Source organism: Tubulanus polymorphus, chromosome 9 (genome assembly GCF_964204645.1).
Source record: "Tubulanus polymorphus chromosome 9, tnTubPoly1.2, whole genome shotgun sequence".
NCBI classification, from domain to species: Eukaryota; Metazoa; Nemertea; class Palaeonemertea; order Tubulaniformes; family Tubulanidae; genus Tubulanus; species Tubulanus polymorphus.
The window spans coordinates 13,662,078-13,687,380 of NC_134033.1; the positions used below are offsets into that span (position 1 = coordinate 13,662,078).

The following is a 25,303-nucleotide window of genomic DNA, read 5'->3' on the forward strand; positions in this document are numbered from 1 at the left end:
GTCACTGGGCTGCAGTGAGTGTGGGGCATTGAAGTAGTTTTGTCACAACCTTCTCCATCTCTCCATCCAACTCCAGGGCTCCGACCAAGAGTCTTAAGACGTAAGTTAAAAGAATTAAATCTAAATCTATATCTAATCAAATTCAAAGACTTTATCTTAGTTAGATTCAAGTTAGATTCAAGCACGATGCAACTTATCTTAGCGGATAGGCCCTACTTTATAACCAAGCTTTCAAATATACATCCCCTTCTTTCCATAAAAATGAGATTCGTGGTTCAAACCAATAAATTAAACCCACACCTCTCACAAAATGGAATTTGGTGCATTTGAATTTGAGTTTGTTGACACGAAATTTATTAATGTTGATCTCGAAAACTTACGTTTTTACCGAACGCAGATTATCAGATAATCCCCCTCACTCGTCAGATTTAACGATGTATCTATAAATCCCTGCTCGTGGTGATAGATAATCCGGCAATATCCCGTGAAGAGAAATATAATCCGGTTTTAACGTAGAAATGTACACACCCAAGATGACAGCGACAGGTGGCAGCACCGGCTAAAAAGAAACTATTCGAGACTTTTGCATTCTGCAGATTTTCCAGAACCTACCCTGAGAGGCCAGTGGTTTGAATCAATACAAAATGAAAACCATTCACCAGATTGAGCTGAAACGGTGGCAAATCAAGGTGATCGGGATATTCGGATTCAAACTAAAGTTTTCGAACATAGAAGACTTTCATAGAACGATAAGCACACTCAAACGTGGTGAACGGATAATAAGATAAAATCCCACTATTTACAGATTAAAAGAATTTAAAAACCAGAATTTATTTATTCAATCAAAAATATATAAAAGACACGACGTTTCGATCTCACCCTAGAGATCATCGTCAGGTGTGAGATATAGATTAAAAACAGGGGTATATATACAGAGGAGAACAGGTTAATTGAGTAACCTGGTGAGTGGGTAAATAATTAGTGTTTGGCAAGGCATGAAGTAATAAACTTAGAAAAAAGGAAATTGTGCGGAGAAAAAGCCATTACTCAAATTGGTACTAATATCTGAGTGACGAGTAATTAGGGCAGACTCAACTATGTGGCGTTTAGTGTAATTGCTGGAAGTATAAATAATTTCGGCTTTATCAAAATTAAAACGATGACCAGTGTTCCAAACGTGATTGGCTACGCCACTTTAATTCACGACCAGTTTCTCCAAAGTAAATTTTATCACAGCCAAAACAAGGAATTTTGTAAACTCCGCATGAGTCCAAAGGTTTAGATTGATTGTTTTTAACCAAAGTCTTACTAAATTTGTTTTCATACGTGAAAACGATTTGTTTATCCAATAAAGGGAGAGTGACGAAACTTTTCCAAAACAGGTACATACGGAACTACAATGAACTCTGAAATGTGTTTTTTTATTATCTGGAGGTTTAGAATTGAAGAAGGTACGTTTAGCCTTAGAAATAGCGATTTTCAAAATGTGATCAGGGTAAGCCAATTTTTTAAGGGAGTTGGATATATGGTCAAATTCAGCCGAAAGGAAGGTTTCATCGCAGATCCGTAGTGCACGGAGAAAGAGGCATTGAGCGAGACCAATTTTGATTGATTTAGCAGTAAACGAAAAGAAGTGAAGGTATGCCTCGGCGTTGATAGGTTTGCGGTAGACTGAGAAAATCAAATGAGAATATTTATTGTGAATTAGAACATCTAAAAATGGAATTTGGTCATTTTAATTGTTCCCATTCAAAAGTGAATTTCAAAGATGGATATTGGGAGTTGATGAAGTCGATAAAAGAGGTAAGATCAAAATTATCAGAATATAAGCACAGAATGTCATCAACATACCTAATCCAAAAGTTAGGTTTAGAGCCAGCGTACTTTGGAAGAATTTCGGATTCAAAGTGTTCAAGGAAAAGATTAGCCAAAATGGGGGATAATGGGTTACCCATAGCGAAACCGAAAATTTGTTCATATAATTTGTCTTGGAATTGGAAATATAGATTGGTAGTACAGAGTTCCAAAAGTTCAAGTAAACATTCTACAGGAATTGGGAGATCAAGATTGGAGTCCGGGAGTTTTCTTAAGAAATCGAGAGTTGGTTCAAATGGTTTATTTGTGAACAAGGAAACAGCGTCGAAAGATATAAATTTTTGTCCATTAGGTTTGAGATTTTTGAGTTTGTCTAAAAGATCCATATTGTGCCGAATGTGAGAATCAGAAAAAGTACCCAAAGCCGGGGAGAGTACTTTAGCCAGATATTTGGAGAGCCGATATAATGGAGAATTGATATTAGAAATGATCGGTCTTAAAGGTGAATTGGGTTTATGAATTTTGGGAAGACCATAAGCATAAGGAAGATTAGGAAGCCGAGAGTTGAATTTGGAGATGAAGTCCGAATGATCAGGAAATTTCTAAGAGATGTTTTTTTAATAAGAAAGAGGATAAATTTATGACTCGTCAACTAACAAAGTTCAGAGTAGCTAATTAACTTAACAAATAAAATAAAGAATTTCAAACAAACATATTTATTATCATACAACAATTATACAAAATGCCAGGTATGTGCTCGAGGAATTATAACGTAAGTTCCTCAAACACGTGGACAAAAACAGTCCAACCATGGACGCATAAACTATAAACTAGAGTTTATACATCCATGGTCCAACCATAGACTCTAAAACGGAAATGTCTATGGGCCACAACCATGGGCTCTAAACTGTAAGAGTCCATGGCTCCCCGCACTAAAACCAGAGGTAAACCTGGCCAATTACTCTGGAAAGCGTAAGATTTAATGTTGAATCAATCTGATTTACATTTTTACTCTTAAAAGTTGACCCGGCCAGCCGCCTATCTACCTTAAAGGTATTACTTTAAAATCATGATCAAGCTAACCATAACAGATTTAGCAGTTATAGAGATTAACCGATTACAAATATCATTGTTATTTACAAAATGACAGCTGGCCGATCAGGAAAAACAAGGTATCATTATAGCCTTATAACGGGCTATCCAAAAAAAAAGATTACCGTACTAGCCTTTAACATCACAATTGCTACTGCAAGGTATTTGAAGGTTTTTATTCACCAAAAACATTTCGACTACAACTGATTTAGAAAATTTGAATCAATAGGATAATAATAAAATAATACAAAGAATTGTAAACTTTGATCCATAAAACACCGACAATTGGGACCAGTCTGAATGTCTAAGACTATTAATTTGACAATTCATGAAGTCACCAGGCATAAGTGACATTTGGCTATTTCATGAAATATGAAGCATTATATCATATCAACTCCTCTTCAAATGACAATGTAAGAGATATTTAGGATACTCTGTTTATGTATCATCAATCATCAAAGAACTACATAACATATCTCCAACATATAAACATTAAAACTCCATAAATCCACAAATTCGCTCTCTCAAATAATCAATCTCTAATTTCATTTCATTAAACATTATTCTTAAAAGAAAACCGAAATTTCGCAAACTTTGCTTTGTATTTGAGGAATTGTAAGTTACTCATTAACAAATGAGTGAACTATATTCGAAAAACAGTTCAACATAAAAGCATTAAAACTAATAAAACCTACAGATTCAATCTTGAAAGCTTGAGAATAACTAATCAATCTTTATTTTTTCATTTCCATTAACATTATTTTCAGGCCCGTCATGTGGGGGGGTTCGAACAAAAAAAATATTAAGCGACCTCCCGTCGTCCGCTCTTGCCAGCGTCCATTGTACTTCCATTGACGTTAATCGGGCGATTGACATATATGCGAAACTACATCCCAGGAGAATGGCACTTGATAGTCTCATTGCTTAGTGAAACATTTTTGACGTAAATGCTCCAAACAATGTTGACAATGCTGATTAAATTACAACATTTTATAATAAATCTGTTTATTTATACCTTGCTTATATATCCACGGGAAATCGCTCAGAGGCCATATCTGAGCACCAGATTTTCAAAATTTTTCTGGGGGAGGGGACCCAGACCCCCATACTTTAGTTCCGGTTCATTAAATATGAACCCACCCGCGATTTCGTGAGCTGACGGCCCTGATTTTACAAGATAACTAGAGTTTTAAGTAAGATAACTAGAGTTTTGCCAACCTTGCCTGAGGTTTTCAAACATTATCAATGTTATTTTCTCAACATTGTTATGTTTAATGCAAAGTATTTTGAAGGTTTTTTTAATTAAGATATATTGAGAATCATCGTATAGATATTTCATCTATCCATATATCTAGGTAAATTAGAAATAACAGATCACTGAGATATCTACAATTAAGCTGAATTCGATAACTTTTTCGAGATCGGAAATGCATCATGAGCAGATTTGAATCAGGCCCCATATATTGTAAAACTGACAATATAGCTATCAAAACATAGCTAGGACAATTTACTAATCAACACCGTTCATATTTCCTCATTTATAGGAAAAAATACTCCTCTGTATTCGATAGGACCTCAGTTTGATAGTTGCTATAAACCTAACTAAACAGTCGAAAAATTTTAAGATGAATAATGAACACGTATGTGTCGTTTTATTCACATGACAAAACCTTGCTAAATGACAGGTATTTACGTACTCGAGGAATTATCATGTAAGTTCCTTGTTAACAAATGGACTGTATTTTAATAACAGTTCGACATAAAAGCATTTGAACAAGAGACAAAACGTACAAAGTCCCGCTTCCGCTGCCCCTCGTCTTAAGATTTTCAAACATTATCAGTTCGCTCATTTAATACATTTAATACAAAGTTATTTGAAAACATGACAATAATTTTACTATCGATAACTAATCACGTTTATAGCTGTTTAACATTCTTTCTAAAAAAGAGTAAAATGTAAAATCTCCCAGATATTATCCCTAAAACAATCAACAGTAACAGCAGTGACAGGGTGTGCTATAGGCAAAAGGGCGGGTGATCTTTCATCAGTTATTTGAAGCATTCTATCAAATCAGTTATTTTCTTAGTGAGTTTGGTTTAGTTAAGGTTTATGGTTATTTGTTTTGTTTATTACTAACTGTCCGATAGAATGCTTAAAACAACAACAGAAATGATCATAAGAGGTTGGGAAACTCTAGAGAAGGTTCTTCCATGTGAAGAAGAACCTTTAATGATTAGATAAATGTATTTTTAAAAAAATTCCTGATGATGAAGGCCCTATAATTATAGAAGTTAACTAATTGTTTGTTGGTTTTTGTTTATTTTTTTATTACTTATGATTTTATTTGTTTTTTTTTTTAATATTTATTTTGTTATGTATTTTTTATTCATTGTTTTTTTTTATTTATTTACTTCTTTGATTATGTTCTATGTATTTTGTACTATTTTTTACTATTTACATCATCAGGAATTTCTTACCGGTGGAAATATGGGCTCACTTTAAAAAAGTGCTACAAATTCACTGCTGCTCCTAAATAATCGTTTATCATTAAAAACCCCGATTTGAAGTTAAGCGATCATTGAAAGCCACTCAACCTTATGATATGGATGACGATGAAAGAAGTTAAAACAGCTATAAACAGAATTAAAACGATCAAAATTATTGCTGGCCATTATCATTTATTCCTTTATATCACATTATTCCTAGCTATACCTCTCTTATACCTCTGTGAATACAATGTACTAAGATACAAGTTTTCATATACCTAGCTATGATTATCTACATGGAAGCTCAGTGCTAAAACTCTATGTGAAAATCGAGATATTCTACTCATTAGTCAAATCGCTTTTATGGGCATTGTAAAAAAATTATGGCATCAACAAATACATCAACACTTTGGTTTATAAACTTAGTATTTGTACACAGAACACTGCCAAACATTATAGTCTATGTTTTTCTTAACTACGTGATGATATTCAAGGGCGTAGCCAGTCTATACTGAAGGCCCACTTTTTGGCCAAGGAATCATTGTCAAAACATCTTTATTCAAAGCCCATAAACTTGCTGGGTGAGTTTAACTAATCAGGTATCAACTTCCTTTATTGCGATTTAAAAGTTTCAACTGTTTAACTGACTACCCTCTCCCTTTTGAACATTTAGGCTATGCAAATCATTTTCACTCTCAGGAAATATAAAATGAATCGCTGTTTCTAAGAGACCAAACTATGTCACTTTTACAAATCATGCAAAGCTATGTTTAACTAAGTATGAAGATTATCTGAACTATCCTGTTGATATCATATCTCAGTTAAGGTGTATTCAACGGACCTACGTCGAACCGTGACGCTGAATGTGATCAATACCATCAATTAATGGAGCGTAGATTTCATGAGACTCCAAGAAGGAACTTTCTGTCACATTACAAAGGACATGACACATCTGTTTACAAATCGAAAACAGTTTGCCTAATCAATATGAAAGAATTAGGATGCCATTTTATTGAAATATTCAAATATGAATAGTTCCTTCTCAGGCCCAGAGCCCTAATTATCTAACTTCAATTTTCATTAATCAACATTAAAACTATTTCTTTTTTTTCCGCCTCTTCAAATAGACAGTGCATTTTAAGACGCATTTTGAAACCCATGTTACACATCAGACTGGTTTGTAAAAAGGTAATACACAAAATAAATCAATACTGCTCCTGAACAAGTGTTTATAAGGTACGCATTGTCTGTGCTGCTCCTGAATAAATGTTCACAATATATTTACATTGTCTCAGCTGCTCCTGATTAATTGTTTATATATAACACACGCATTGTCTGTGCTCCACCTACTGTAGAAGAAATCCGTCATTGGGCGATAAACCGCTGCTGGCTGAATTTCTCATCTGGACTTCTAGGCCTACGCAGTTGGACTCTTCTGTGGTAGTTGATGATTTCAATTCAAGTTAGAATCTTCTGTTGGCAGTTTCAATCAGTAGATTCTAGATGACGAGTTGATCTCAGGCTGAGCTTCTTCTTATAGATGTGATTTAGCTGAAATGAATAAAAGACGATATCCTGTAATTAGACAATATCTTACAATATACACAATTTTTCATGTAGCATTAATGATAATAAAATCAATTTACCTTTCCAGATAACTTGGTTTAGTGTCAGCTAAAAGTTCTAAGTTGGTTGATTAGTAAAATTCAAGGTGCATTCTTCTGTGGTCTGTTCTAATCAGTAGATTCTAGATGGTTAGTTGATCTTAGTATGGGCTTTTTCTTATAGATGTGATATAGCTGAAATGCACATAAGGAGATATCCTGTATTCACACAATATTTCATACAGCATTAACCCTTTTTAAGTTCATGCTCGACCGTAGGTCGAGACGGAAAAACATTGGCTTTACGTTCATGCTCGACCGTAGGTCGAGTCCCGGCGGCGCTGTAAAAGTGTAAATAATCGTCGTTTCACCTACAGGTTTTCATCATAGCACATCATTAGTCGGTAGATGGCGTTTCTGTTGATTATTCGCCGTAAGAATTTTTGATGGTTGCAATTCATTGTTTTTGAGCAATTTTGAGTCAAAATTTGTCATTTTTTCGAAATAAATAAGGTAAAATCATGAATACAGATCAAGTAATCATAAATCTTTGCTTATGATGAGTTTGGAGACAATGATTTAGAGCTAATAGACAGTGAATCCAGTGACTTTATGAAACAGTTCAGATGATATTTATGATATACACGACGAAAATCAAACCCTTCCCAAGGCCAAGTCCTGGCCCTGACTCTGATGAATCTGACAAATACTGACCAATGCTAACTAACCAAAATACTCAAACCTGGTATCATATGAAAGGTCATAATATTGTCTACAAACTTTTTTTTTCACTGCTAAGCTATAGGACCGATAGTTTTTGAACTTTATGGCTTCAAATATGAGTTTTCGAAAAGCGCAACAATGGCCGAAAATTTCTAGGGTAGTCACAGAGTAAAAAACTTGCACTTAAAAGGGTTAATGATAATAGATTCCAAGTGAATCATCTTACCTTTCAAGATTGCTGAGTTTAGTTGATGATTTCAATTCAAGTTGGAATATTCTGTTGGCTATTCGAATCATTTTTGACTAGTTAAACTTTGGCTGAGCATTATCTTATAGATGTAATTTAGCTGAAATGAATAAAAGAAGATATCCTGTAATCATACGATCTCTTACAATATACACTATTTTTCATATAGCATTAATTATAATTAATTCCATGTAAATCAATTTACCTTTCAAGATAACTGGGTTTAATGTCAGCTAGGAGTTCTAGGTTGATTGAGTTCTAAGTTCAAGTTGCATTCTTCTGTCGACTGTTTTAATCAGTAGATTCTAGATGGTTAGTTGATCTTAGTATGGGCTTTTTCTTATAGATGTGATTTGTGATAACTGGGTTTAGTGTCGGCTAGGATTGTCTAAGTCTGTTCTCTAATAGGCAGATTTTAAACAAGTTGTTGACCTCAAGGGCGGCAGTCTCATATAGATATTATTTAGCTGAAACGAGTAAACAAAGATATCCTGTAAATACAAAAATTTCATTCAGAATTAATCCTAATAATTTCATGTATATCAACTTACCTTTAACGATTGCTAGGTTTGGTATTGGCTTGGATACTCAGTGTGTCAGGACATTAGTTTCGAACCCCAACTGCCTAATCATTTGTTGTAGTAGTAGCATTAGTTCATCACTGTTTAAGACTAATGAAGGCCGGATATATATCAGATCAGCAATGTGGACCGGTGCATAGATTTTGGTAATTAAATGCCTCTTCTGTGCGCTGTTCTCTAATCGGCAGATTTCAAACGAGTTGTTGATCTTGAGCGCGGCTGGTTCACATAGATAGGATAAAGCTGAAAGAGTTAACAAAGATATCCTGTAAATACAAATATTTCATTCAGAATTAATCGTAATAATTTCATGTATATCAACTTACCTTTAACGATTGCTGGGTTCGGTATTGGCTTGGATCCTCGGTGTGTTCGGATATTAGTTTCGAACCCCAACTGCCTAATTATTTGTTGTAGTAGTAGCATTAGTTCATCACTGACTAATGACGGCCGGATATATATCAGATCAGCAATGTGGACCGGTGCATAGATTTTGGTAATTAAATGCCTCTTCTGTGCGCTGTTCTCTTATCGGCAGATTTCAAACGAGTTGTTGATCTTGAGCGCGGCTGGTTCACATAGATAGGATAAAGCTGAAAGAGTTAACAAAGATATCCTGTAAATACAAATATTTCATTCAGAATTAATCGTAATAATTTCATGTATATCAACTTACCTTTAACGATTGCTGGGTTCGGTATTGGCTTGGATCCTCGGTGTGTTCGGATATTAGTTTCGAACCCCAACTGCCTAATTATTTGTTGTAGTAGTAGCATTAGTTCATCACTGACTAATGACGGCCGGATATATATCAGATCAGCAATGTGGACCGGTGCATAGATTTTGGTAATTAAATGCCTCTTCTGTGCGCTGTTCTCTTATCGGCAGATTTCAAACGAGTTGTTGATCTCAAGCGCGGCTGGTTCACATAGATAGGATAAAGCTGAACGAGTAAACAAAGATATCGTGTAAATACAAATATTTCATTCAGAATTAATCGTAACTAGTGGAAAGCCCGTGGAAACCACGGGTGATTTCTAAACGAAGAACTTCCGACTTATTATTTCGTTGCATGGTTATTGAGTATTTGGGCATTTCAAAGTGGCCTAATTTATGTAGTGTGATCAGCTGTGCCCATATAGAGACCATACGGGATCTCAGGACACACTTGACCTTCTTCCCATGGAGGCCCAAGGATACAGAACTATAGATAGAAACAAATATGTAAAGTACAGATATATGATTATTTCATAATGTATGAATTTTGTGACCCGGCAGCTGGGTCACAAAGGCAGCAGTAGCTCGTACTGTATCAACAGTGACAACAGTGGCTGTCTCTGGACAGTGGCTGTCTCTAGACAGTGGCTGTCTCTAGTCAGTGGCTATGCCAGCTGACCCATGCACCCTCTGTGAACAGTAGGAGACTACAAAAATTTGGAAAGTGAATAATTTTGAATGGAAACCATGCCCAAGCGATAAAAGACGTCGAGATCTACCGCCGGGCAAATTTTCAGGGCAATACATCCAGTAACGATGGAGCAGTCGGTACAACAATTCAGTATCATTATATAAGATAATTTCATGTATATCAACTTACCTTTCATAATTGCTTTGTTCGCTATCGGCGAGGATCTCCTAAGTTTAGCTGAAAATGAGTAAACAAAGATATCCTGTAAATACAGATGTTTCATTCAGAATTCAGGCCCCTTCTGTGCGCTGTTCACTAATCGGTAGATTTTAGATGAGTTGTTGACCTCAAGTGCTCGTTTGACTTCGAGCCAGGTCACATCGTACTGTATAACTGTGACAACAGTGGCTGTCTCAGTCAGTGGCTATGCCAGCAGACCCATGCGCCCTCTGTTTACAGTAGGAGAGACTACAAAAATTTGGCAAATGGCGCTGTTCCAGTTGGTCGATTTTGGAAGAGTAGTTGATCTCAAGCTGGGTTTTTTCTTATAGTTGCAATTTAGCTGCTATGATTTAAAGAAGATAGCCTGTAATGACAAATTATTTCATTTAGAATTCATCATTATCATTTCCATAAAATATCAACTTACATTTCAAGTTTGCTGGGTTCCCTATCAGTTAAAATGTTCTAAGTTCATTGATGCATTTGATTTAATCTTGGATTGTTGTGTGGGCTGTTCTTATCTGTAGATTTATGATTTGTTGTTGATCTCAAGCTGGGCAGTTTGATGAAGATAGGATTCAGCTGAAGAGTAAACAAAGATATCATGTAATCACAAAACATTTCATTGAGAATGAATCGAAATAACTCCATCTATATTAAGTTACCTTTTATGATCGCTGGATTCGTTATCGGCGTGGATCATCTAAGTTGGTTGGTTGATTCTAGTTGGCTGTGCGCTGTTCCAGTTGGTCGATTTTGGACGAGTAGTTGATCTCAAACTGGGTTTTTCTCATAGTTGAAATTTAGCTGCAATGATTAAAAGAAGATATCCTGTAATGACAAAGTATTTCATTTAGAATTTATCGCAATAATTTCAACTATATTAAGTTACCTTTTATGGTTGCCGGGTTCATTATCGGCGAGGGTCTCCTAAGTTGGTAGTCTAATTTTACATATCTTTTGTTGTTTTTTCTGTGTAAATAGTCCGAAAGTTTACAATGTTTGAATTTTGTCTAATTTTACATTTCTTTGCTTTTCTTTTCATGTAAATAGTCCGAAAGTTTACAAGGTTAAGATAATTTTGTCTAAGTTTTACTTTTTACTTTTGCTTTCTCCGTGTAAAGTTTTTTCAAAATCGGAAATCGAAGTACAGATATAGTTGCGTGATCGGCGGTCCATTTAACATAAATTTTCTTTTCTTGAAATCCAAGCACATAACAGGAAATTTGGTTCCGGTGCCTTCAATTAATCTTCCAACCAGTCTGAACTGGCAAGCATCTGATTGGGGACTGCCTATTTTGATACATCGAGATTTGGAATATCTATATTACAAGGTAGAAGATCATTTTGTACATATTATGACTAGTTGATTAATAGTATCATACAGTGCAAACCTGCTAGTAAAATTGCCCCTATATACATTTCGATTCCCAGCTAAACTATGTTCGTATTATTAAATTAACTTCATCGCCAATTAATAAACTTTTAAGAGATATGTATTCTTCCCACAGACATCTGAGCCCAGTGAATGGTATTCTAATCCATTTCAGTAATTTTAAATATTGCTGGTAAAATATATACAATGATCTTTTGATTATGATAATATAACTAGCTTAACGAACCCAGAATTCCCCAAAACCTAACTGATTCAACAGATCCCACACACATGTGGCCCAGTTAGACACAGACAACATTGCACGATACAGTCGTCTCATCCACTGCATTATTTTTAATCAACTTAAATTCCTTATGTTGAATTAATTCTAACTAATTTTCTGATATCTAAGCGATCCATTAATTAGTAATCATTCTAGCCACAATTAATTGTCAGTCGAACAATATTTATATGGAGCCTGAAAATCTACACGAGTAGAATTTCAGATGTGGTGAATTCATCACTATTTGAATTCATCAGAACTTAAGATAAAATCACATTTTTAGTGGTAAATTAGAAATTCCCTTACCCGAATTGCAATATAATCTTTATTTCCCTTTTACAGTTCACTGTGTATAAGGATCAAAAGACCTTGTTATGACCGGACCTCCCTGGTGCGGTGCAAGACATGATGCTGGAATATAGTTTGAAGGAGAGGGGTTAGTAAAAGAGAGCTATTAGCAAGAGGAATAAGACCTAAGTTTAGGATATCCTGTCAGAATAAGGCTCTCAATCTGACATACACAGTGAAATTGAAATATTCCCCCTCCAAAATTCAGGAATGTATTTTTGCACGTACAGATTTTTTTTTATCTCCCTTCGATCGGAAGTAAATCTGCATTAAATGATTTTGGCAATATGTATCAAAATAATACAGCTGTATGAAGACACAATAGGTTCACTTAGATACAGATAAATAAGTAATGTGCTCAGATACACATGTATCAGCTACATTTTTAATGTCAATGTACTTGAATTCAAAATAATTTCACATCATTGAATTTACCTTAATTGTAGATATCTAAGTAGTACCTTAATGAGTAATTCACCTTAGTTATATCCTTATTCATCCTCTAAGTTGTTTGTCCCGCGTGTTGACTAGGTAATGATGTTGTTGGAACGTCCAATGGTGCCATCAGACTCAGTCCCAGAGTCGGATTATGGATGTTGGTATCACCAGACTTCCCACCATCCGAGTTTGACTTCTGGCTAGCGAAATGACAAGATGAAGAGAGCATATTATATATTAAGTCAAAATGTTTGTCAGACAGATTCTGACCACTGTGGTTTGAGAAAGCTTTTATTATCTCATAACCATCCCTATCATTAATAGTATTAACTATTATTGTGCCACAGATTTATGCCAGCTCCGTTCGTGTCTGGGTTAGGTACATATACAGCCAAACCATATACCTCTTCCCCACATGATAAGTGTTTTTTGAGAACACCTGTATTTTGGAATTAGTAAAAATCAACCCTCGATATACCACTATTGCCCCAAGTTTGCTTAAAATGAGCTGAAATTAAAGAGTTCATAATCATTAATTAACAAGACAAAATTTGCAACTATATCTAACTTTGATAGTGGATGATGAAAAAGATGAAAGGCCAGGATGAGGGGTCTGAATCAGAAATCGAAGATACAGAGTTTACGATGTATTTGAAGTACACAAAAGATGCTCGAGATTACAGAGTTCACGAATACAATATAGACGATATCATCCGCTGCGACAAGAAAAATTGGGAAAGATTTTGATGGAAGGGGAAAAAACCTTGGATGAAAAATAAAATTTACACAGTTTCACGGCTTAAATCGAAGTACAACCATATAGACGCTGGTAATACATAGTTTTAACGGCTTTACATCATATTTGATCTAAACCTGAGAAAGAGAAAGAAGTCAGCACAGAAATTCTGGCTGATAACAGCAAAGTCAGAGTTCTCAGGGTTCCAACTGGCAGCGGCAGAGTCGGAGTTCTCTAACGTGGCCTCATCCCAGCTAGTGGCGGGGTGCTGACGACACGGGTGTTACTACGGAGGACCCGCAATCAGAGTAAGATGGGAAGCGACAAACATCTTCGGCTTCGGGGGATATCCGATCTTCAAGCATCAACACCAAAAGACAACCGGCACCCAGAAGAGAGAGAAAAACTGGGTGAACGGGGAGCCCATCAGCAAGATGCCAATGGGTAGCCTTAGGCGAAGAAACCAGCCGATTCAGACTAGAATGGACCAAACTGGGGACCCAATTGAGAATTGAGCACACCACCTAAGACAACCGGCACCCAGATGACAAGAGAAAAACTGGGTGAACGGGGAGCCCATCAGCAAGATGCCAATGGGTAGCCTTAGGCAATGAACCAGCAGATTCAGACTAGAATGGACCAAACTGGGGACCTAAAGATCCAACAGCCCCTTCAGTCGAAGATTGCTACCACCCCCATCTTATTCTGATCGCAGGTCCCCCGTAGTAACATCCGCATCACCAGCACTCCGCCACTAGCTGGAACGAATACCACATTAGAGAACTCCGACTCTGCCGCTGCCAGTTGAAACCCTGAGATTGAGAGGGCGGGGCAAGGGATGAATGAAATGAAAGAAAAAAAAAATGAAAAAACAAAAATAATATAGAAAAATAATGAAAAAAATAAGATATAAAATATACCACACATTCATACGACACATATAAACTCCATTCACTCCTCTTGCACACACCGCGCACACAACTCCATCCACTCCGCTTGCACACACCGCACACACAACTCCATCCACCGCCACCGGCGCCACACCACCACTCCAAAATACTCCGCGCCACAAGATCGCCAGGAAACACAGCAAAAGCTGAAGAGCTCGAGAAAACGCCATCTGATCGTGTCAAAGACTAGTACTCGATTGAACGATTGTGGAGAAATTTCGCCCGGAGCTACGATCAAATGCAAACCCAAATGTAGATATTTTATTGAACGGAATTGATTTTCAGTCCACGTCAGTTGAAAACCTGCTTTGATCGATGTTTTAATGTTTATTTTAAAAACAAATTAGATTTACGACCTAGGGTTATTGATTAATATCTAATTGTGAGGGTTAGATAAAAGGATCGTGGATGAATTTCCTGCTCGCATGCCACAGTTCTGTAAAATCTCAATCGTCCAGTGCTGCTTCTAGATACTGTGGCGAATACATAAACTAATCGATGTACTCTGCCCGTATTTGTACAAGGCCTACAGTTTACTTATCTTGCTTAATTTACGTCGTTCGTGTCTTGTGCCGGTATCCTACGACTATTAATCATATTGGATCCTTTTTCAGCGGTAGAGCTAGATAATTAAATGATAATTATCCGAACAGTAGATTGTTCTATCTTTTAAAAACTTTCTCCACGTCAAAGTTAATAGTTCAAATATTCAAAATACAAATTATGTTCAAATCCAGATTTCACATACAACAACTCGTTGGCCCACTGAAAGATAGCAGTGATACAATCATTGGGTAATAAAAGTTAGAAAGAATTAGGTTATCCTCTCAGGGCCTGTTAATTGTACGTCACCGGTAATGGAAAAAGTAAGGCAAGCAGGAATTAAGGTATGCCTACCCTAGTCAGTAACCTGACTGTGGTTTAGTTTTACGATCGGATATTTTCACAAACCACATAAGCCCATCCAACTATAAAAAAGCTTACCACCAACGATTAGGTAACTAACTACGCCTACCCACATTATCCAACTACAAAAGCCTTGATGAGAAAAGAAGAATTAGCAACATAACCAAAATCGAAAAGGAAAATATCGAAAGTTCAGGATATCAAATTAACTTAATTATGGCTGCTCAAATTCAACAACCACTAAAACCGATGCCTGAAAGAGGCTTGAAGCTCACACCACGAGGATAGATCTAAGCAAATATCCGAATTTCAATTGCGGGGTACGGGTCGAATGAGAGAAACATCTCAGGGAAACATCTCAAATGACACTGCGCGTAGATTGTTCACGTCAGGAGTCATCAAACTCAAACAGTCCCATAAAAATGAGCACCTGAAGTCTACGTATCAAGGACAGGGTGGCCATTTTATCAGAATCTTGGGAAGAAATCCGTCGAGGAAGCGATGGATAAAGGCAAATACATCTTTTGTTTAAAAAAACATGTTTTGAACATTATTTCCATAATATTGAAAGTATGCCTAGTTACAATATTTCTCATTAATAAACCAAAACCGACCCTGAAAGATATATTCATTCTGCAAGGAGGTTGGTTTGCAATTTGGGTGGTAAACTATTGGAGATTTGGCTGTGGAAGGTATGAATCACATTATGTTTCATTCAGTAGCCTATGTCGTAATACATAGCGATTGTGCGCTCAGATTTCACATGGTCACAGTCGAATGATCGTGGGTGGGTATTATCTCAGGGAATTCACTATACACCAGTTCAATTGAGTCTATTCACGCTCGTAACACAAACTAAGTCCCGTACTAACCTACGGTCAGCCCTATGTGTATGGGCCCTGGTTGTTAATTATTAAGACGATTTTTGATGACTGCGGTCTTTCGTTTTAGGTAGTTTGGTCATTGTTCTGAAGGTTGACCGAATTTCATCTGGGTTTTCATGCAGACTTTTCGAATTTGTCTGCCCAGGCTTTCTTAGCGTTTTGAATACTTAATTGGTGGTTTCCTCAGCAGAAGGCAAGGAGATTGCCGATGGAGTTTCTTTGTTTTTGTATCTCTCGCTGCCTCTCTTGTATGCTGGTTAACCCAGCATGGATGCGGCTTCAGTCTGGGTTATTTCTATACATAGTAGTAGGTCTACATAAACCTTTTGTATCAGGCCCCTGTGGCCGGCCGTTTCGTTCCAATTTTGATTTGGCGTGCGAATGATATCGACAACTCTGAAAAACCGCTATTGATGAATGGATTTACGAGTTTATCATGGACGTTAGAGTCTGATACATTGTCCTTGTTACCGATTCCCTACAACCGTTTTTTGTTTGTGGAACGACGGCTAGGTACTAGACTATCATGGACGTAAACTAGTTTATACGTCCATATGAGTTTATCAAATGTTCCACTGCCGGGTTGAATACGCGCCTCTGTACCCAGCTCAACGATATCGAATTCCAGAATCCCACATCTTTGCGGTCCCAGATCCGACGCGAGTGGATTGAGTGCATGATCGAATAATAAAACCCCGGCAATAGACAGATTTTAATTTATAAAATTTTTTATTCAATTGAGTGGAGACATATTAGGCTTTTTAGATTACTTACAGCGTGGATCCTCTGGAAATTCTGCCAACAACTTCATTGCGCTTACCACTCATAATTTGAAAAAAAACCCAAATTTCTTTCTTTAATTTTGATACTGGATTAAACGGTACATCATCATGTAAATCTAGGCAAGTCCATATTAAGAATTTCGTTTCTTGTTGTCAGTCTTAAAATGATAGTATCTGTTTTTTTCCAAAGTATTTTAAAGCCTGTTTGGTCAACGGATGGCTATAGTGACAATCAAAAAGATTGCTGATTTCACAATACTCTTCGGCAGCTAAACACTTGCTTCTTACCGGTCAACAAGTGTCAGTGTGTCCGGTTTAAGCTGTATTGCCACTGATATAATCGCATCATCATGTTTTCCGCACATCCTCGTCTCCGGACAATATTGGTGGAAATATTGGGTTGAAAAAAGAGGTGGATTGCAAAAAACCACTGACTGGTCAACTAACAAACAACTAACGGATCGTCTAAGTCGGTTCATGAGTTAAATTCGTTCTGTGGTAGTTGATGATTTCAATTCAAGTTGAAATATTCTGTTGGCTATTCGAATCAGTACATTTTTGACTAGTTAATCTAGTTAGGCTGAGCATTTTCTTATAGATGTAATTTAGCTGAAATGAATAAAAGAAGATATCATGTAATTATACAATATCTTACAATATACACAATTCTTCATATAGCATTAATCATAATAAATTCCATGTAAATCAAATTACCTTTCAAGATAACTGGGTTTAGCGTCGGCTAGGAGTTCTAAGTTAGTTGATTTTTGTTGTTATTGTTTGACTAAGTTGGTTGGTTGACTTTTGCGGCTTCGTTTCATATCTTAACAGATTCAGGAACTGTGAGGCCACAGGCCTTTCTCCTGATCGAATCACTTCTATTAGATTTGCAAATAACACTTTTCCAGAAATAGCGGGGCGGGTGGGATGAGCGCGGAGGTGGCGGCCGGTACGTCGAATTTGCTACTTCGGCAGTCTTACCCAAATTACGCTCAAATTCAAAACCCAGATCTAATCGAGATTTTTGTGCGTTTTTAAGTTGCCTAAATGAACTTAGAATCGCTTTAAGCACTTTCACAATAATAAAATATATAATTTGTAATTGAATTGAATGAGCGTCGCGGGCCGCAGTAGGAAACCTCGACTGCCGCAGAAGATCTTAGTGGCAGCACCGGACGGAATAAAGAAAACCTTGGTCGCGTGCCACAGTAAGAAACCTCGACTGCCGCAGTAGGTTGAAAATGGCGTTTGACAAGAACCAGGAAGTAAATTTAGCGGCGTCGAATGTAGCTAATACGAGTATGGAGACGATTCGATGTACATTATTCCCGCAGAATCAACACCAGTGTGTAAGTGTCCGACTGTTAAACGTGTTTCATTTATCTGAACTCGTGTCAATTGTTGGGAATCAGGGGAGTTAAACAAGGGAAATCCTGGAAGCAAATCAATTCAACCAACTAATCAAATGTCAAATGTATTGTATTCCGGGCATTGATTGAATCAACTACAATCACAAATGCTTCTGACTTTTTTTTTCGCTAGGAAATTGAATATACACCAAATACATTGTTAAGTTATTTTGTGTGGCTAGAAAAGCCAAGGTTTATTCAGCAATTGAGGATTGTTTTAAAAAGGCATGTTTCGACCGTCGTCGAAGACAACCAACAATGTTTTAGTAATCACACTGCGCATCACCTAAAGTTAGAAATAGTATTTGTTGTTGTCATTTGACAAGACTCCCCAAGATCAGCCATTAGTCTCGAATATTTTTATCAGCCAAATTGACAATGATTATTTTTTTCATTTCATTTCTAGGATGTTATAATTGGTGTAAAACAAGCCATGGCTGCCTTATCACTTGTTGGCTGGTAAGTTTGAACTAAAAAGGGCTGGGACTGAGATGAGAGAGGGCATGAGGAGGGTTCATCGGTTTATTTCAAATCAAATTCTCTAAAGAGATTGATTTAATGTCGAAATGTACTTTTTGTCCAATTTTAGTTTGTTTATGATTGTTGTTATTTGGATTTTCCGGAAATACGCCTCATTCACTCAGGTAGGAACTAAGCAACATCCCCATCCACTGTCTTTCCGAGTCACCTTCAGCTCTTTATAAATTCATGCGCATTACCAGCACCTCCCTTATGGCTGTCGAGATTTCGTAATTTACCCTAAGATAAAAGGGTTGTCTAAAATTCACCTTAAAAATGATTTACCAAAATGGTTTAAGTTAAGATAAAACAAATTATTGCTTTTGTGATTTACTAAGTTTAACTTAATCAAGTTTTAAGATGTAGAAAATTCAGAAAGTAGATCAAGCCTACCTCGTAGGGTTCTATTGGTTGTTTATTGTAGCGTTTGGTTTTATACCTGAGTATATCAGCGTTACTGCTCAATACGGCGTACTTAATGAATGTACTACAACCCGCTGGTCATATCTGTAACTTCCAGGCATTCTTGTTCACTTATTTCGGTAGGTCATCGTTATCGGATACTGATACCTCGTTTGTTTACAATTCCAGCGCTTAATTCTGTATTTGACGATTTCTGCATTGTTGCATAGCACAGCTTATTTAATGGGTGAACTGCACCCTGACGGCCCGCTCTGTGACTTTCAAGCGTTCTGGCTTACTATGCTTGGTATGTACGACAGTTGAAATTAATTTCAGTTATATTGTAACGTAGTCTAACACTATTTGGCCTGCTTTTTAAATACTGTTTTATAGTAGTTCAATTTTATAATATTTTAATCCTTTAACCCTGGTTAACTTTTACTTGATTCCTACTTTTTGAAATGAGCCAGTTTGACGAACACTTCACTTGATGAGCCAAAATGATGCCGTCGTCTAAGGACTTTTTCAAGCTCCCAAACTTTTAGACTTCAAGTGTGGGATTAAGCTTAATCATATTTTCAGTAGCTCATTGTGTTTGTTTATTTTGCTGTTTCAGATTGGAATGTTTTACTTTGGGTTTGTTGTATTACTGTGAATCTCTACATGAACGCGATACAAGCTAAACTTATAGACCGTTACGAATGGTAGGATGTTTTAAAAACCAGGCTAATCGTACCTCTATTTTAGTACATGAAGGAATTAAACTGGACTTAACTTCAACTTAATCTCCTCTCATTTTCGGAAAAATTGAGTTCATAATTTTTTCTCTTCTTCAGGGCGTTCCATGTTGTGGCATGGTTATTTTCACTATTCATGGCCTGTTTACCATTTATCGGGGACCACTACGGACCAGCAGGTGCCTGGTGGTCAGTATCGTAAACTATGAAATAATGGCAATAAATCAAGGTTCAATTTGCTAAAGATCTGGGGCTGCAATTGCTCAGAAGTTGGTTAGAGTTAATCGTGGATAGTTGACGTAGTGACAAAAGTTCATTGTTACTATGGTATTTATCCACTTGGACCCAGTTCCACAGTTGTGAGTTAGAGTTAACTCTGAGTTAAAGTTAGTTCATTTTCAATGAGTTAATGCGGAGTTAAATCTTAACTCAGAACTGTGGAACTGGACCCAGGACCCAGTTCCACAGTTGTGAGTTAGAGTTAACTCTGAGTTACCGGTAAAATTAGTTCATTTTCAATAAGTTAACTCGTGAGTTAAATCTTAACTCACAACTGTGGAACTGGATCCAGTTATCTAAATAAACCAACTTTCAAGCAACTGGTCCCTACAGTTTTTTCCGCGTGTTTAGTTATTAGATATTTTCATCTTTCAGTTGGGTCGTTGACGATGCTAGATGGAGATTTGGCATGTAAGTCATCTATCGTATAGTATTATTTTGTCGTTTTCCCCTGAAGTTGAAGACTTGAATTCTGTTTTTTGTTTGCAGATGGTATGGTCCGCTGTTTGGTATAATATTTATGCTGTTTTCTGTATACATCTATATAACGGTTATGGTCAAACGACGGGTAAGTTCTCGACTTCGAATTTTTCAAATTATCCACGCATTCCATATTTCATAAAGTCCTATGACTAGCTCGGACATGTTAGTTAGATCCGTAAGTACTTAGCAAAATCTAAAAGAGCTAAAGTTGTGGTAATACTTTGTTATTTTTTATAGGTGAAAACGTGGGAAGGCCTTTATGATCCAGATACCGAACGTAAAAAGGTTTGCAATTTTTTCAGATTTTCCACTTAGAAATAATTTGAGGATGGGGATCATTCATTTATTACATTTGTTAAATTATTATTCATTTATTACATTTATTAAATTTGACTTTTCAGGCTAGGTACTAGACTACCCTACCCCCCCCCTCCGTACGGAAAATCGGCAATTTTTTCATATACATTAAGCATTACAGTACGCAATTGCACTGACCCCTCCCCCTCCCCTAATGCGTACGTAATAAATGAATGATCCCGTACCATAATCTCTGGGTCACTCACACAGGTCGACACTGATCTTTTAATGCCCCGATATGTTTGAATATTTCAGCAAATGTTAAAAGAAGATGTAAAACCACTAATTGCCTACCCTTGTGTGTATCTAGTGTGTTCATCATTCTCACTTATAAACAGGTAACAAACAAACAATCATTTTCATCTTCCTGGCTGAGATTTGAACTGTTGTTAAAAGTGAATTTTTTCCAAATTTCTTTCAGAATTCAAAATGCTGTGAATCCTGGTAATCCAGTGTTTGCTCTTGTGCTCTTACAGGCAATATTCTCTCCAGTTCAAGGTAGGACCTTGATTTTCATGATTAGAATGTTGCCATCATAGTCTTGTATTGCAGCTCCTCTCGATCTATTCCTTATATAAGATCACAAATTATTTAACTTTGGGCAGTTGTTGTGGGGGTTAACAGATAAACAAAAAACATGAAAGATGGCTCTCTGCTTTCATCCCCCAGTGACATCATCAAATCCGTATATATGTATTTCATATTTCAGGAATGTTGAATGCAATCGTTTTTGGCCTCGACAAAAATACGAGAAGCAAATTGACCCCTTCACAAATAAGGGTAAGTATCATTGTGTGTGGATCTGCTTCTACGGTTACCAGCAAAAATCTTTATCTCAATTAAATATTTTGATTTTCTCATAGTTCAGTGTTACTCACTTTTCAAAAATCTTTCCCAAAAATTAATCCTTGAATTTTTGCTGTCGCCTATTTTGATTTTCCAATAAAGAAAATTTTGTTTGTGTGTGTGTCATGCTTTTAATGTTTTGTATACAAAGCATGCCAATGTTTTTAGTTTACATGGACTGCGCCCAGTTTCACTGTTGTGGCTTGACGTTTGACAAGGCAACTGTGGAACTGGGTCTGTTGGCAAATTTTAATAAGTGTCCTCTGGGTTGAAGTTAGTACCCAGTCTATAAAACTGGGGCTTGTGATTAGTAAATGGCATATCATTGTTTTCAATGCACCAACCCCCAAGATTTACGTTTTGAAGAACTTCATGATTTGATTTTGGAATGAAGCCCGGTTTTCTGGTTCGTCGTTTTGTTCCGAGATTATTTGCTATGCGATTTTGTTTGTGGAGACACTTACTGTGGCAACTGGGTACTCTCTACCTCCATCTCTATCTCGATAGTTGTAGAATGAATGTTGTCTCAAAGTAAATTGATTTAGATTTCTCATTACTCTATACCTAGCTCTTAGCCAATTGGAAAGCTCAATTCTCATTCTTAACCAATCAGTAAGCTCTCTTTCTGTTGTAACCTAATCGGTGAGCTTAATGCCGATATAACTCTTAGTCTTCAAATCTATCTATTGATTTTTTATTGATTAAGATTTTGTTATGTTTTAACGAATTAGAAATTTTTCATTAAATTAAATTTCAATATCAGAAAATTTATCTATTTTCAACCATTCATCAGAACAAAGGTAAAACAATATCTTAGGAATCGATACATGTAGTTGATTCCAACTGGCAAAGATTATTAATTACCAAAATATTGATTCCACCTTTAATAATGGCTCATCGAAGTTGAATTCATTCAACTCGTCGCTTCAGAGCTTTAATTCTAACTGATCTTAAGTTCGGCTTGCTTTTTTCCTACCTATAGGTGGCGCTAGCTAGTCGTAACGAGCCCAGTATCATCAGAGAGTACCCGGTAGCGTTCAGAAGTCTCGACGCCGGCAGCGATGAAAACGCCATATCACGCGGAAACAATCAAGAATTCTCGCAGATACCGAAATATAATAACGTTTCATACTCTAGACTTCACTGAGATATACCGAGGATAGATGATTATTTTACCCGTCCATGTGCCTTGCACTTCACACGAATAGTTTTATTCTCAAAGCTTGGAGTAGGGTATTCGAATTGTGACGGTCAGTCGCCCGAATTCCGCAGATTCGAGATAAGCTTGTTCTGCAGTATAAGCATTTTACGACCAGACTGATGCTTTATGCCCATGTATATAACCAATCTAATAAATCTAGAAAAGATTATGAAGTGGCCTTATTAAGCACACTATTATGGACTTCAACTACTGTAGAAGTGTTGAAATGAGTTACCATTTGTAGATTGGCATTGTATTAGATTGGGATCTCTCTAATGAGAGGACTTTTACTAATTCTAATTAGGAAGGTGCCTACTACCTGTTCTGATGAAACTGGCAAATCGTTCTTAACCATCTTCAACCAATCACATTGCAGGATCGAGTTCCTCGACCGATCATGTTGCAGGATGAATGTGCCTGTATTTCAATTGATAGTACCTGGTAGTTTTGGATGATTTGTCGGTTAATGAACTGGGGGAAATTTGCCATACAGATCGCTTTTCGTGATCTATAATACTTAATGTGTGCTACTAGTCAAGGGAACATTCATATATCCTGTTTTGCAATCCCAATGTTTGGCCTTCAAAATGTCCAATCATGTATTTTCTAATATCTACAAATATTTGAGAACGCGTAGTATAGGTTTCGGACATCTCAGAAATTGCCAATCTCATGTACTTTGTGTGAGTGTTCCTTAACAGTTTTTGTGATCTGGAAATTATTTGGATGCAAACACTTCATTATTTAAAACAAATGTTGTTGTTGTTGTTATACTATTAATGTTAATGCTAATGTTAATGTATACCGGTTGAAATATAGTTTACTCAAAAAGAACAACTACATTGTAATAATGTTTAAATATTAATACTCAATATACATACATATATATCTATATAAATGTATTTCTAAAAAATGTATTTCAGTTCTTTCTTCTAAATTTACTTCGGAATTATTTATCCAATCGTCATATCACATGGTGGCTCGGTACACAGATGGAAATTTCAAAATCCTTGGCCCTACTCAGTGACAGTTTGTGATGAAATAGACCGTATTTATGGAGGTTGCCATATTGTTTATATTTTGATTAAGTCAGTTAATCATTAAATACTATCTACTCCAATTGGTATCAGCTGAAGAATGGGCCTGTTTTGGTGACTGACAAACCATTATTTTGCATGAAATTTTTTAATTCTTATTAAGTTTTTTTTGCGTTTGCTATTATAAATAGATGGCAATGGAGTCACGTGGGAAGTCGCGATCAGTCATACGAGAATACCCGACAAACGAGAGTCCTTTCACTATCGGCGCGGAGACGAACGAAACCAGGGACGACATCTGCTTCGGAAATACTACGTAAAATCAGAGTATAAATTTTTACGGATTAAAAATCGAGCAAATCGTAAATAAGGTTGCATGTATCGCATAAATTTTAAAATTGTGTTCAAGTATTTTATGGTTTTAGAAACTAATATGGGCTGAACCCAGTCCAAATGAGCATGTGAGAGCTACTCAAGTATAGTTTCTCATCTCCTCGCTTTTCAGGGTTTGTTTGCCTCCTGCCAAAGCCAATCAGATGCTATATTGATAGCGCAAATCTCTGGGTGTAGAACAACGCATCTGATTGGCTTAATACATAGACTGGTGGGCGCTGAACAGTAACCTGTCTGCCCAAGAAATCTTGGCATAATAGACCAATGAAGGGGCTGTGACCAGAGTTTGTGTTGGCGTGAGGCAACCAAATGGCAAGAGGCAAGCGCGGATGAGTTTCTCAAAATTTATTGGGAAAAGAGTATAGTTTGTGGGCCAAATGATAAAAAGAAGATGTTTTGCTCAATAGATGTTGTCACAGTGTGAAGAACTACTTAAGAAGAAATAATTTTCAAAGCACAGATTTCTTTCTTTATCTAACAAAATGTAAATACTTACGTTGTTTACTTTCAGAGTTTTATGTACGTATCAATGAAATTCGGTTCTTGTATTTCATTTTATTTATTTTGTAAAAGGTTGATATAACGTTAGTTAATAAACGAGACTTCACATTCTTACATAGATGTTACAATGATCAGCATGGATTAAATTGTGTCTTTTATATCTATTAATGAACTAATAATAATTGTATTTATTGTTAAATTATTTTCTTAAGATTTTTTCAATGTTTTGCTTTTCGTTCGCAGGATTTTCTTACAGGT

General features: G+C 36.4%; 2 protein-coding genes and 3 long non-coding RNA genes across 7 annotated transcripts in view; 1 reads left to right on the forward strand and 4 right to left on the reverse strand.

The window, feature by feature from the left end:
• LOC141911327 (myosin-VIIa-like) overlaps nucleotides 1–522 on the reverse strand; it is a 30,263-nt gene extending 29,741 nt beyond the window's left edge. The window contains exon 1 of the mRNA XM_074802324.1: nucleotides 381–522. The gene's annotated coding sequence lies outside the window, so the exon portion shown is untranslated. The remainder of the gene's footprint in view (nucleotides 1–380) is intronic.
• A 2,006-nt stretch (nucleotides 523–2,528) lies between these two features.
• LOC141911328 (uncharacterized) lies at nucleotides 2,529–8,374 on the reverse strand. The gene is made up of 4 exons (XR_012620014.1): nucleotides 8,174–8,374; nucleotides 7,948–8,068; nucleotides 7,041–7,193; nucleotides 2,529–6,945 (listed from the first exon to the last, which is right to left on the reverse strand). It is a non-coding gene; the product is annotated as an uncharacterized LOC141911328 (long non-coding RNA).
• A 291-nt stretch (nucleotides 8,375–8,665) lies between these two features.
• Nucleotides 8,666–10,178, reverse strand: LOC141911076 (uncharacterized). Its single transcript, XR_012619966.1, has 4 exons — nucleotides 10,147–10,178; nucleotides 9,226–9,492; nucleotides 8,876–9,142; nucleotides 8,666–8,792 (listed from the first exon to the last, which is right to left on the reverse strand). It is a non-coding gene; the product is annotated as an uncharacterized LOC141911076 (long non-coding RNA).
• A 505-nt stretch (nucleotides 10,179–10,683) lies between these two features.
• LOC141911077 (uncharacterized) lies at nucleotides 10,684–13,006 on the reverse strand. The gene is made up of 4 exons (XR_012619967.1): nucleotides 12,664–13,006; nucleotides 11,072–11,501; nucleotides 10,845–10,986; nucleotides 10,684–10,761 (listed from the first exon to the last, which is right to left on the reverse strand). It is a non-coding gene; the product is annotated as an uncharacterized LOC141911077 (long non-coding RNA).
• A 5,065-nt stretch (nucleotides 13,007–18,071) lies between these two features.
• LOC141910793 (cyclic AMP receptor-like protein A) lies at nucleotides 18,072–25,165 on the forward strand. 3 transcript variants are annotated; one of them, XM_074801604.1, is made up of 13 exons: nucleotides 18,072–18,230; nucleotides 18,697–18,749; nucleotides 18,880–18,934; nucleotides 19,401–19,518; nucleotides 19,828–19,915; nucleotides 20,048–20,137; nucleotides 20,603–20,638; nucleotides 20,717–20,795; nucleotides 20,948–20,995; nucleotides 21,323–21,405; nucleotides 21,489–21,565; nucleotides 21,777–21,847; nucleotides 24,343–25,165. In XM_074801604.1, the coding sequence occupies exons 1-13, from the start codon at nucleotides 18,123–18,125 to the stop codon at nucleotides 24,469–24,471; spliced, it is 1,035 nt and encodes a 344-aa protein (XP_074657705.1). In that variant the 5' UTR covers nucleotides 18,072–18,122; the 3' UTR covers nucleotides 24,472–25,165. The 3 variants fall into 3 exon arrangements, with proteins under 3 accessions (XP_074657705.1, XP_074657704.1, XP_074657703.1); XM_074801603.1 differs by lacking the exons at nucleotides 19,401–19,518; nucleotides 24,343–25,165 and adding exons at nucleotides 19,234–19,351; nucleotides 22,896–24,321; XM_074801602.1 differs by lacking the exon at nucleotides 24,343–25,165 and adding an exon at nucleotides 22,896–24,320.
• The last annotated feature ends 138 nt before the right edge of the window (nucleotides 25,166–25,303 follow it).